This window comes from Arachis duranensis, chromosome 3 (assembly GCF_000817695.3).
Source record: "Arachis duranensis cultivar V14167 chromosome 3, aradu.V14167.gnm2.J7QH, whole genome shotgun sequence".
NCBI classification, from domain to species: domain Eukaryota; kingdom Viridiplantae; phylum Streptophyta; class Magnoliopsida; order Fabales; family Fabaceae; genus Arachis; species Arachis duranensis.
In genome coordinates, this window is record NC_029774.3 from 129379257 (window position 1) to 129391450 (window position 12194).

General features: G+C 33.0%; 3 protein-coding genes across 4 annotated transcripts; 1 reads left to right on the forward strand and 2 right to left on the reverse strand.

Annotated features, from left to right (window-relative positions):
- The first annotated feature begins 192 nt into the window (after positions 1-192).
- Positions 193-1849, forward strand: LOC107481597 (wall-associated receptor kinase-like 20). Its single transcript, XM_016101867.3, has 2 exons — positions 193-1139; positions 1583-1849. Exons 1-2 carry the CDS (start codon positions 257-259, stop codon positions 1636-1638), a joined length of 939 nt encoding a protein of 312 aa, XP_015957353.1. The 5' UTR covers positions 193-256; the 3' UTR covers positions 1639-1849.
- Positions 1850-2241: 392 nt separating this feature from the next.
- Positions 2242-4399, reverse strand: LOC107481811 (uncharacterized). Of its 2 annotated transcripts, XM_016102131.3 has the most exons (4): positions 3751-4399; positions 3240-3329; positions 2946-3013; positions 2242-2677 (listed from the first exon to the last, which is right to left on the reverse strand). In XM_016102131.3, the coding sequence occupies exons 1-4, from the start codon at positions 4375-4377 to the stop codon at positions 2515-2517; spliced, it is 948 nt and encodes a 315-aa protein (XP_015957617.3). In that variant the 5' UTR covers positions 4378-4399; the 3' UTR covers positions 2242-2514. The 2 variants fall into 2 exon arrangements, with proteins under 2 accessions (XP_015957617.3, XP_020995007.2); XM_021139348.2 differs by lacking the exon at positions 2946-3013.
- A 1546-nt stretch (positions 4400-5945) lies between these two features.
- Positions 5946-6988, reverse strand: LOC127745605 (uncharacterized). Its single transcript, XM_052258544.1, has 3 exons — positions 6949-6988; positions 6399-6644; positions 5946-6325 (listed from the first exon to the last, which is right to left on the reverse strand). The coding sequence occupies exons 1-3, from the start codon at positions 6986-6988 to the stop codon at positions 6186-6188; spliced, it is 426 nt and encodes a 141-aa protein (XP_052114504.1). The 3' UTR covers positions 5946-6185.
- Between the last annotated feature and the right edge of the window lie 5206 nt (positions 6989-12194).

A 12194-nucleotide genomic window follows, 5' to 3' on the forward strand; every position in this document is an offset into this window, starting at 1 on the left:
AGAGCCAACCAAAAATGTAATTAAATAGAATCAAATAATTAAAAAATAGGTTCATTATAAAAAAAATCAATTTCTTATTATCCTAATTTCTAAAATTTTAAATTTAAAAATAAAAAAAATTAACTTAAGTTGACTTAGATCTTAGTTAGCACCCTACACTTTTTCGGGAGAAATAGATTCTTAGGATAACAAGTAGCTAGTGAAGGCATCGAGTGTATGTAGCAGCACACTAGTAAAAAGAGAGGAAAAGAAAAAGATGATGGAAGCAAAGCAAAAGACAATGGCATCAGCACATCCTTCAATCCTCCTCTTCCTTGTCTTCATCTCTTCCACAGTCGCCGGCACCACAACATGCCGGGACACATGCGGCTCCACACAGCTCAAATATCCATTCGGAACCGGCCCCGGTTGCGGCTCCCCTCTCTTCACCCCTTACATCTCATGCACTTCAAACGGCACTTCCGACCAACTCACCCTCAAAACCCACACTGCCTCATACCCAATCACCTCCATCTCATACCCTACTTCCACACTAACCCTAACCCCACCAACCATGTCCACATGCACCTCCATGCACACCTCACCAACCAACTTCGGCCTTGACTGGGCCACACCCTTCCAAATCACCTCCACCACCTTCATCCTCCTCTCTTGCCAGCCCCCAATCAAAGCCACTCCCATCTGTGACCCTTCCCTAGACTACCTTTGCGCATCCATTTACACGTGTCCCTCCGTGGTTTCACTCGGCATGCCTCTCTTCCCTCCCGCCAACACTTGCTGTGTGTACTCGCCGGCTAACCTTGATGCTAAGGGTGAGTTGGACCTACAAGCCATGAAGTGCGGTGGTTATGCTTCCGTCGTGTCGCTTGGGGATACCCCTACGGACCCTACTCACTGGGTTTATGGTGTCAACTTGAAGTTCTCTTATGGTGCTCTTCAGAGTAACTATGTCACCAGTAAGTGTAACACGTGCGAGTATAGCGGTGGAATCTGCGGGTATGCTACTCCCGGAGATGCATTTCTTTGTGTCTGTAAAGGTGGATATAACACTAGTTTGGATTGCTCTAATAATGGTTTCAACCAGAACCAGCTCCAGGACTATCTCTGGGACTCTTTTTCCTCTCCAACAATGTCTCCACGTAAGTTTTTCATTTCTTTCTTCTTCCCTTTTTTTGGTAGCACTGAGTTTCCATTTTTCCCAGAAAATAAAGCTAAATGTCCCTTCTATGTATGTTATTCTTGGTGTTTCTTTACCCTTCTTTGTGTTTCATGATGATTATTCCTGTAAACTATAAAGGGAGACTTATATGCATAAAGGGACGAATCGGATGCTAAAGTATGCACGGTGCTTTTACAGTTTATCTTTGTAACAAAAATAAAACTCTAGTTTAAACTTTGGTGAGTAATATATGAAAATGTCTTAGCTTTATATAAAAATAGATAAAAACTGTCACATAATTTAATATGTTTAATTAGATTGCTTAACACAATATGTGATTGTGTTAATATATTAACGATCATCTTCACCTACTATGAAACCTTAAACTTTTATTCTAACCGTTTCACTAGTTTTGATGAGCAGCTAGCGGGTATGTTTGGAGTTTCATCTTGGCTGGTATTGTCTCCAGCTTATTTTGAGCCGCGATTCACCATGCAGCTGGATATTGAATATTAGCTAGCTGCTAGCTCGTTTGTAGTTATGCATAGCAGCAAGTCATTTTCAAACTTACTTTAATTAATGTGCCTAAAAGTTGCATTGTGTTACAAACGTAGTATGTTTAAACGTAAGGAATAAAGGTTGTATTGTACTGTGTATCCATATTTCTACATTTTTTGTAGTTCTATATAATTGAGGGATTGGAATTGAACTATTTTCACTTCTTGGGAAATTAAATATGTATACTTAAGAAGCTAGATAAGAGAACATTTAAAATTAAGCCGATGCATGCTTTGTATGATTAGAGTGATTGGTATTCGGATAATACTATTATTTTCATTGAATAAGAAAATTAGTAAAAAAAGAAAAGGAAAAAATACTAAAATGTGTATTAAGGATATTGGTTGAAATGAAAGTGAAAAATTTTAATTCTTTTTAATATATTTCAATACAAAAAAAATATATAGTTAATTTATATTTGTAATTCAAACTTTTTTATTTGTAATCTCTTGGATAAGTATCCTTAACTATAGTTAGCAACATTCTAAACGACTGGTTAAAAGGATTTAATTTATTCATGTGAATAAAAATAAAAAATGGTATACATTCTATATTTCATTCTATTCTCTTCCACCGCCGGCCAGGCTGCGTATATACAGAAGCAGTATGAAAAGTACACGATCTCTGTGACCACTCACTAGTCACTACTATCCCCATTACAAGAAGATTTGTATTTCTTTGACATAAAATCTAGTGCGTCCATAGCATAGTAGACACCAAGCACAAGTTGAAAAGAATATACAGGGCAAATACATAAACAATTCTGAGAGTGATATCCATAATGCCGAAGAGAATTTCTAATCCACCTTGGAACCATTGCTTTGGTTTTCTTGTTTAGACGGGGCAGTAGGATTAATGAGGAATGAATTTATATTCTTGGCCATCTCCTTGGGCTTCTCTACATTCACTGCATGCCCTGCATTCTTGATTACCACTAGTTCTGCATTCTCTCCCACGTGACTACACCAGATTAAATGAATGAATCAAATTCAAAATTTAAACCAAGTTAATTGCACATAACAAAATAATGTTCCCATGCAGTACAGATCTTGATGGAGATATATAATCCTTCATGCCTGACTCTTTACCAAAATCTATTGGATATAAATTAACAACGCCAAGGTGTTGCTTTAGGGTGGCGAAAGTTAGAACCTTTTCCCATTTGCTGGCCAAAATTGTAGAGATATTTGGGGGCAAAAAAAGTCCAAATAAAACTACATGAAGTTACCTTTTCAGTCTGTGTGCTAACTCCAGAGGGAATAATTGGTCCTGCTCTCCCCATATTATTAGTGTAGGCTGTAACATTAGAAACTTATGCATTTTGAGAATCTGTACTGCTAAAATGCCAAAAGACACGATGAAACTAACTCATAACATTAAATTTATACAAAGCTAACTTATTTTATATATCACTTCACACTTCCTTTATCATTCTTTCTTTTATTTTGATATGTTCCTCACTTTTATTATGTGCAAATACCAATGCTCTAATACAAAGCTTAGAAGAAGAATTGAAACAAACCTGGGATATCTTAGGAAGATCAGAGAGTTTTCTACCCTTAATTAATGCTTCGAGTAGTTCTTTCCTCTGGATGCGGTTGGAACACATCACCTGCCAGTAAAACCAGTTTTAGCAACAAACAAGTTCCTGTTGTAAATTGGCAAAGGGCAAACTCATGCTTTATGTATTGAAGACTTACCGAGACCATAAAACTCTTAAGTCTATAAGGCAAGTGTAACCTACAGATCAATGTCGTGGTTGGAAGGAATACTAGCATAACTAGTTCATTCAAGTTTCAAATCATCAATGCTTAACATCTTCAAGAATCAACTAACTGTAACTTCATTTAGTAATGAGAGAAAAACGTAGATAAATCTTTCTCATTTATTTATGAGGAAAGAAAAACAGAGAGAAAACAGAGCTTCCGCTTTTTATGGAAATACAGGAAACACACCAAGTGAATGAAGAGAAGAAGACAAGTTTCTAAAAATTTAGAATTAATATGAAAGAAAGCAAGAAAAGCATGACTCACACGAATGAAATCATTGAGGAAACATGAGGGCATGAGCTTGATAGGCTTAACGAAGGTAAGCCTGACGAGCTCCTTCATCTTCTGAGGGTTCTGAGGAATCAGAAGAGACACAGCCTCGTCAACGCTCTTCAACTTGGAGATCCCGCCATCAACGTCCTTCTCTTCAAAGCAAACACCAGCACAACACAGAACCACCTTTTCAATCCTCTCAGGGAACTGAGCCGCCATGCTGTACAGCACGAAGCCGCCGTAGCTTATCCCGGCGGCGCTCATCTTGCTGACCCCGTGGGCTTCCATGAGGCCCATGAGGCAGCGAGCCTGGAAGGACTCGGATCTTTCGGGGCGGGTGGTGAAGGAGTCGCCGAAGAAGAGGAGGTCCGGGACGTAGACGTTGAATCGGGGAATGAGAGAAGGGAGGAAGTGATTCCACTGCCACATTGCGTTGGCTCCGAAGCCATGGATGAGAAGAAGGGAAGGCTTTGATTGGTTTTGGGATTTGGGGACCCAGCAGTGCATGAGTGTTCCGTCGCCGAGGTCGGTGGTTGTGGATTTGAGGCCGGCGGAGGAAAAGGAGTTGCGATAGCAGCGGTTGCGGGAAGCAGTGAAGCTGAAACAACAGCTGGACATGGTAGTTGCTGAGATTGAGACAGTGTGTTTGTGTGGTTTTACCATTTGCCATGCTTTTATTGCTTTACTTAAAAAATGTATTTACTTTTTCTCTCCTTTTCCGAATGTACCTGTCACATTTTGGCGCTTTTCCATATCTGTGCGTCAGCAGCTTCGATGACCTTCTAAACATTAATTAATGCGTAATCATATATAAAAATAAATTTTTGCACTTAATAATAAAATTCAACTGAAATATCATATCATAATTTATAAATATTTTAAATTTATAAATCATATTACAATTTAATTTGAAGCATAATTAATTAGATAAATTAGTATTATTTAACATATCTAAATATTTATTATAGTATATTATATTTTATTATTTTAATTTTTTTAACACTTATAAATATTTTTTTATATTATATCATTTTACATAATTTGAATACACACAAATTTTTTTTACTGCTCTCTCTTACCCTTTCTAATAATAATAAATACAATTTAATTTAATTTAGTTAAAAGTCATTATTTTATAGTCTTCTATAAACATGACATAATAAAATTATAAAAATAATCTTTTTATTATTTTAAATATTTTAACTCTTTTTTTTCTTTTTACGTGTAATTTTATTTTGCGTTAATTTTGTTTATTTAATGATAAAATATACTCATGTTAATTCTATCATATAATAGTTTATTTTTCTCTTATGTATTTTGATTTGTATAGTTATTATTGATCTTATTGTTTTCATTTTTTTGAATTGTTCTTTATTTTTTATGACTTGATAATTTAAATAAAAAAGCAAAGAAAAAGTGATGGCAAAAAACGGAAGCTAGAAGCCTAAAGCAGTAATATCATTTCTCAACATTGTTATTATAATATGAATTTTATTATTTTTTTAACATTTTTTAACATGAGTTTTATTTCTTTTTCTTTATTATTATTAATGCTTTTATCATTTTCTTCTTTAATTATAAATCTCCTTATAATAATTCTTTGATAGAATATTTTTTTAGTCTAATAATTTATTTCTATTTTTTGTCAAAAATAATTTATATTAAGAAAAAAAAGGAATATACAAATTAAATTTTAAAATTCAAGTTTAAATAAAATGCGCAAAGATAATTATTAAATTCGTTTAGTAAATTTAAACTCTTTGTATTATCGTCATTGCAAATTTTAAATACCATTATAAGCTGCAAACGGAATATTCACAATAGGCAGCGCAAAGTAAGCTGCATACAATGTTAATTAAAACAAACTTCCATATATTTCGTTTACAGAATTTTATAAAAAACTCAAAATAAAGTCAAAAGTCAATTACAAATCAATAATACAGTCAATCATCTTTAAACAACCGCATCAGCGGTCTCATCCTGGACTTCTCTTCCAGGCTAATCATCTACTTAATTTCCCATTTTACAACTATCTTTGTAAATACCAAACGATCCGATATCAAACATTCAAGACAACAAAATATCGATAACAAATATCCATGTCAAATCCTACTTTTCCTAAATTTGCTTGTCAAACGCAAATTAATAACACAAAATGTCAAATGAGTTTTCAAATGCCACATAAACAAATAGTCGTAGTAAGGACTAAGGAACTAAAAAACTACAAATCCCCAAATCACTATAGCAAATACATAATTAACAAGGGCATTTAAGATAAATCCCTATTTGCTAGCTTCGGCCGCAGTTTTTCCTCGGCCTCATCAAGATCATCGTTAACAAGTTTCCTTCCAACTACAATCTTTGTTACATCCAATTTTAAAACATCAAAGTTTGGAGAGTAAACAGAGACTTGGTTAATACACCGGTCAAAACCACCTCTTCATAGCATGAGAACTGGATTGGGCAGTTTCAGGTAAAATGGTCTTACCAGAACCATCTTTCTCACCTCTTTTTTGTTCCAGAAACATTCTCATACGAGAAGAGGAGAGATTTGGAACTCTACCACCTGAAAAATAAAACAAACAACATAAGACCAATGTAAACAAATCAAAACGCATGAGGCAAACAAAATGCGCTACCTATGTATCTCGACAAAGAATCTCTGTCATCCTCAAACTTCAAAAGATCAGGAATAGATAACAGTTTTCTAGAGGCAAAGCACTCAACAAGGTAATCTAAAATTAAGTCCTCTTCAGGAGTCCTTCCGATAGCCTCAAGCACTTGCATAGGCTCAGGAGACCAGTATAAGAAAAACTTCTCAGCCAATTCATCATCTAAGTAAAACGGGTACTTAGTCTCTTTCGAGCGAACTTTCACAAACAATTCTTGAAAAGTTTTGAAAGACGATTTATACAAAACAAACAATGAACAAGCCCAGGGTAACTACTAAAGTTCACCCACAAGCCTTTCCTCACACCTTTCGATTGAAACAGGGAAAAGAACAGGTTTAAAGAAGGTTCAAATTCTAGAAAACTAAACAAGCACTGAAATGCACGAAGAAATGCCCGTGAATTAGGGTGTAACTATGACGGAGCGCAGTTAAGTTATGTCAAAATATTACTCTCGAAATTTGTAAAAGGGAGCTTCACATGGAGCTCATTCAGAACTAAGCTATAGAAATAGAAATACGACCAGTCACCTCTCCTTTCACAAACTCTTTCCTCGCCATTACAAGGGAGAAATTCAACACCCACACGGGCACCCTTCCTAACACAATTAACACTGTCTAAAACAGACAAAGACTCGACACTATGAAACAGAGAAGCACGACATTTCACATCCGCATGTACCCAGTGGTACCAATAATCTTTTACTTCACCACTTTATCTTTTTCATAATAAACAGGAAAGCAGTAAAACAGAGAAAAAAGGGGGAAGAGAGTGTACCTCTGAAAGACATCTTCAGTAGTAAATAGGAGAGGAGACAAGTTAGTGTTTTTTTGAAACAGTAAGAGAAGGTAATAACTACACAACCCCCACTACCACATGATCAAATAAGACAAGCCACACGATGAGAAAGGCTTTTCATCTGCATCAATGGGCCAGATGCATCATGGAGAACTTAACAGACAGTAATTATTGCAAGCAAAGGTTTTCAAGACATGAAATTATTAACGATGCCACGTAAGCAAGTTAAGCTTGGGGGCTTAAGATGCACAAGCTGAATTATAACATTCATGCAGCTACTTTCCAAAAGCTTAACTCACTTCTGTAACATCCGAAGTAAGTCAAACTTGGGGCTGTGATCCATTCCTATAAATTCGAAATCCAACGTCATAACTTGGTTTGACCAACTGCATAAGCAAAACTCAGAATCAACAAACCACTGAGCCAGGATTCTCGGGATATGAATTCACAGGGTGGTTACACCACTACCTTAAATAGAGATCAAGCCCGAGTAACAAAGGACATTCAGAATTCACTACTCACTATAATCGTTATTGAGATATTATTCCTGCGCATAAACTAACTTAAGTATCGGAATCCTTTTTGCAGGTATTCCTCACTGCTCGGATGAGGCTCGCACTGGTGGCACAATCTTTAGCAAGAACAGCCGCGCAAGCATCCCTATAGCTGCCACCAACCTATACCTCGGTCTGAGCCCTAGGCAAAAACATATTATATAATAAGATACAAATTTTTATCAGCACAAATATGCCTTAGATTTACTTGAAGAATGTGGCTTTTTGGGTGCCAAACCAGCAACCACTCCAATGGAGTACAATCTCAAACTCTCTAAGAAATCAGGAACTGCACTAGTTAATGTTACAAGATATTTAGTTGGCAGGTTGGTATATCTAACCAACACCTGACCCGATATCAGTTTTGCTGTAGGAAAACTGAGTAAATTCTTGTGCAAGCTCTTTGATGTTCATCTTCAAGCAGTTTAACGAGTTCTTAAGTACATCAAAGCTGCTCCAGCTTTAGGGTTGTTCTTCTCTGTAGATTCTGATATCAAGATTTTTGGATTTGCCGATTCAGATTGAGCTCAATACCCAGATACCAGACATTCCATCACTGGTTTTGCTTCTTCTTGAGTTCCTCCCTTATTTCGTGGAAGAGCAAAAAGCAATCCACTGTGTCCCACTCTTCCTCCAAGACAGAATATAGGTCTCTCGCCATGGCCACTTGTAAAGTTCAATAGCTCAACTACTTGTTACACGACTTTCATCTTGACCAGCAGAAGTCCATCTTCATTTATTGTAACAGTCAATTGGCTAGACACATCGTAGCCAATTCAATGTTCCATGAATGTAGCAAATATATTGAGATTGACTATCACATTGTTCGATATTAACTGTTTAGTGGTCTTTTTCATCTTCTGCCAATCAACTCTCAAACTGCTGATTTGTTCACCAAACCTTTATCACGTGCTTCTTGTAATTCCCGTGTATCCAAGCTTGACATGTTTGATTCCCATCAAGTCATCAACCAAGCACTGCCAGCTTAAAGGGACATGTTACATGATACTATTAGTTGATATTTTACTTTTTTTTCATTTGTAAATGAGTTACTAGAGATTTAATTAGCAATCAGGTATTAGTCTAACTGATAATTAGTTAATTAAATTGTTCAAATGTAATCTTCTATATATATATATATAATATTGGGTACTAACTAATTTGGTTAACTTGCCACTTATCCCACAAAAAACTCTCCCTTGTAACTGCAAGTACGAATCTCTCTTTTTGTTTATTCTCCCCTCTTCACACTTTCGCTTTCTTTTCCCTGCCGCTCTTCACAGTTGTGAAATAACATATAAGAAAGAGTAATTTAATATCTAATTTCCAAAAATATATATGAAAATAATTAAAAAAAAAAACTATGCACGAAATATTATCATCTCAATGTCACATATTTCACACCAAGAAAATAGAAAATCCACGCATACCACATGCATCAATGGGGGCATGGTTGATCGGGGATGATGACTTGCATCTTTTCTTTGGGGTACATACATGCATGATACATCTATCTGATGATTTCATTGACCAATTGAAAAAATGAATATAACTATTTAACAAGAAGAATTGTCATATTATAATAGAATAAATGTATAATACAGCAATACACGGCGGTGCAGGGAGAGAGGCATCTTCGATTGAAGCAATATTTAGAACAAGAAACAATATTAGAGACTTAGAGTGGAAGCATTAGTCATGTTTCCGAAAATCAGTATACTATAAAACCATGATATGATGATATATAATACAAGGAACAAACATGATAGAAGTGTGGCAACTGGTATATGTCACGTATAATTACAACTAACTCTGCCAAAATTTTGTCTCCCTGTCTGCCATTTATCACCACCTCACTTTTCATATATAATATAATCGATTTTGTTATGTAGATAATAATAATTTTGGTAAATAATGTAAATAATATATTTTAAAATTAATCTGATAAAGTAAAAAATATTTTATTCACAAATTATTTCTTAAATTTTAATATTAGATAACTATATGCATCTCTAATAAATTAAATATCTAATTATTATTAAATATATCTGAATAAATCGAATAAAAAAAATAATCATCTAATTAAAAATAATCAATATAATCATCTGCATATTTATTAAATTAAATATTTGATATATTCATTATTCATATTGTATAGTATATTTTTTCATAATATAATTATATCATTCAAATAATCAACACGGGTTATTCAAAATTGCAATTTGCAATGCAAGTTGAAAATAATTTTCGCATTTCAAAATTATTGTTGATTTTTACAAATTATTTCAGGGGCTATATTATCAGTTTATCACATTTTTTGTATAGTTAATCTTTTATAGTTAATTTTATTTTAAAATTACTAAAACATTCTTTAGTTATTAAAAAACGTTCAAAAATAAAATGTATTATCACACCCACATTTAAAAGTTGTACTAATTAATGTTAAATGCTGTTCTTTACCTATTGTTAGGATTATTTATTAATTTTTAGCATTCGAATATTTTGATATTATTTTATCCATTCCATTATTTATTCCAAAATTATATGACCAACTATGAGGATCGTATCTGTATACCATCCAATACTAAATATAAAAAATTGGCTTTAATTAATAAACTCTAAACTAATAAAAGAAATATATTGATGATTAGTTTATAATATGTCTTCATGTAAAGTTGATAGTTAAAAAATCATTAAATAATAATTTAATCAAACTTATTAAATTATCTAACAATTTTTAAATATTAACTTCATATAAAGATAATGGCATGTGAATTTTCACCTTAGTTTATATAAAACTTTATATTCTCATGAACTTCAAATAAATTTAAATAAGAAGCACCGTTAATACCAGTTCGTTACAAAGGGAAAAAATTGCCTTAAAATCAAATAATTGTTTTGTCAATAATAATATATAATTAGAATTTAGAACATTGTATGCTTTAGGTGCATGTTCTACAAGTGATCTATTGAGTCAACAAGGGAAAAAAATTGTTATTGTCATGTACTCATGTGTGGTGAATGAATAAAATTAAATAATTAGTTAGCAATAATTAGTTAGAGAAGAATGCAGTAAACCTTTTTTTAAAAAATATATAAATTGATATATAGAAAGATAAATAGTTTTAGGTTTAACCATAAAGAGAGAGGAGGCAATGGCCTCCAAATTTTAATTTTTTACATATAAATTATATATAATTTTGTCTAATTTTATTTTTAAATTTTATTTTAATTTTATTTTAGTGTGTAAATATTTTTTACTCTTTTCTAATATTTCATCTAGTTCTGTCCGAATAATATAGTTGAAAGTATTATATTAATTAAGGAAAGTATTATATTAATTAAGGATAGCTCAAAAATATTAATAAGATAGGACGATGTGATATTAGATAAAAAATAAACTATATAGTACGTAGTAGTCACTCATTATTTTATTTAAATTTAATAAAAAAATATTATTTATACATTAAATATTTTTTATATTCGTAAATAAATATGATTGTTACTAATTAATTGTGTATTTCAATTATTTTTAATTAATAAAACAAAGAAAACGTGTGTTTAAAAAAAATACTGGTATTAAAACAGTATTTATTAATAAAAGGTATACACAAGAATTAAAGTTTAATAATATATAATTCAAATACTTTTGTTTTTAAATGTATTAATTTATATAATTCATTAGATTTATAATTATTTATGAATGAGCATATAATAATTGAGTTGATGTCATTTCTATTAGTCAATACTCAATACTCATTGCACTTACTCTGATACATCTTAATCGTATACAATATAACCAATTGGCAATCGCCTAATAATAAGAAGAAGAAATTAGAGCATTTCTTGAATGGCCTTGTCATGCCTCCACTGATTCCCCTTAGTAGTCACTGCTCAAATGGGCACAATAGGATAACATTTGAATGGCTAAATAGTAAATAGCCACCACATACCAAAATACAAGCAAAGTGCAAAACACACATGATGTATATAGATTCGATTACTTGAACCTTAGACGAGAAGACAGATTTACTTTAAGCATGACTGAGGGATCGGACCCTTCTTTATAAGTTTTGCAGGTAGTAATTAACTAATTATATCAATTTTCTATCATTAAGAAAAGATATTATTAGAGTTTTTTAATTTTGATATGGAATGAGTGTTGGTGTATAACATGGTTATAGGAGTTTAAGGTGTTTTACTGGATTGGAAAGGCTGCGCCAAGGAAATTGAACGGTCCAATAGAGAGAGTATAATTAGACGGTCCAATTACAGTAATTAGATGGTATACAAATTCGACCGTTCAATTTGTGTACTGACATCTACATGGTGTGCATGCAGTATAGGTTTTTAGGTTGACTTCGTTATTTTTTATACACTTTCAAATATTATCTCCTTCCAGTTGTAGCATCCA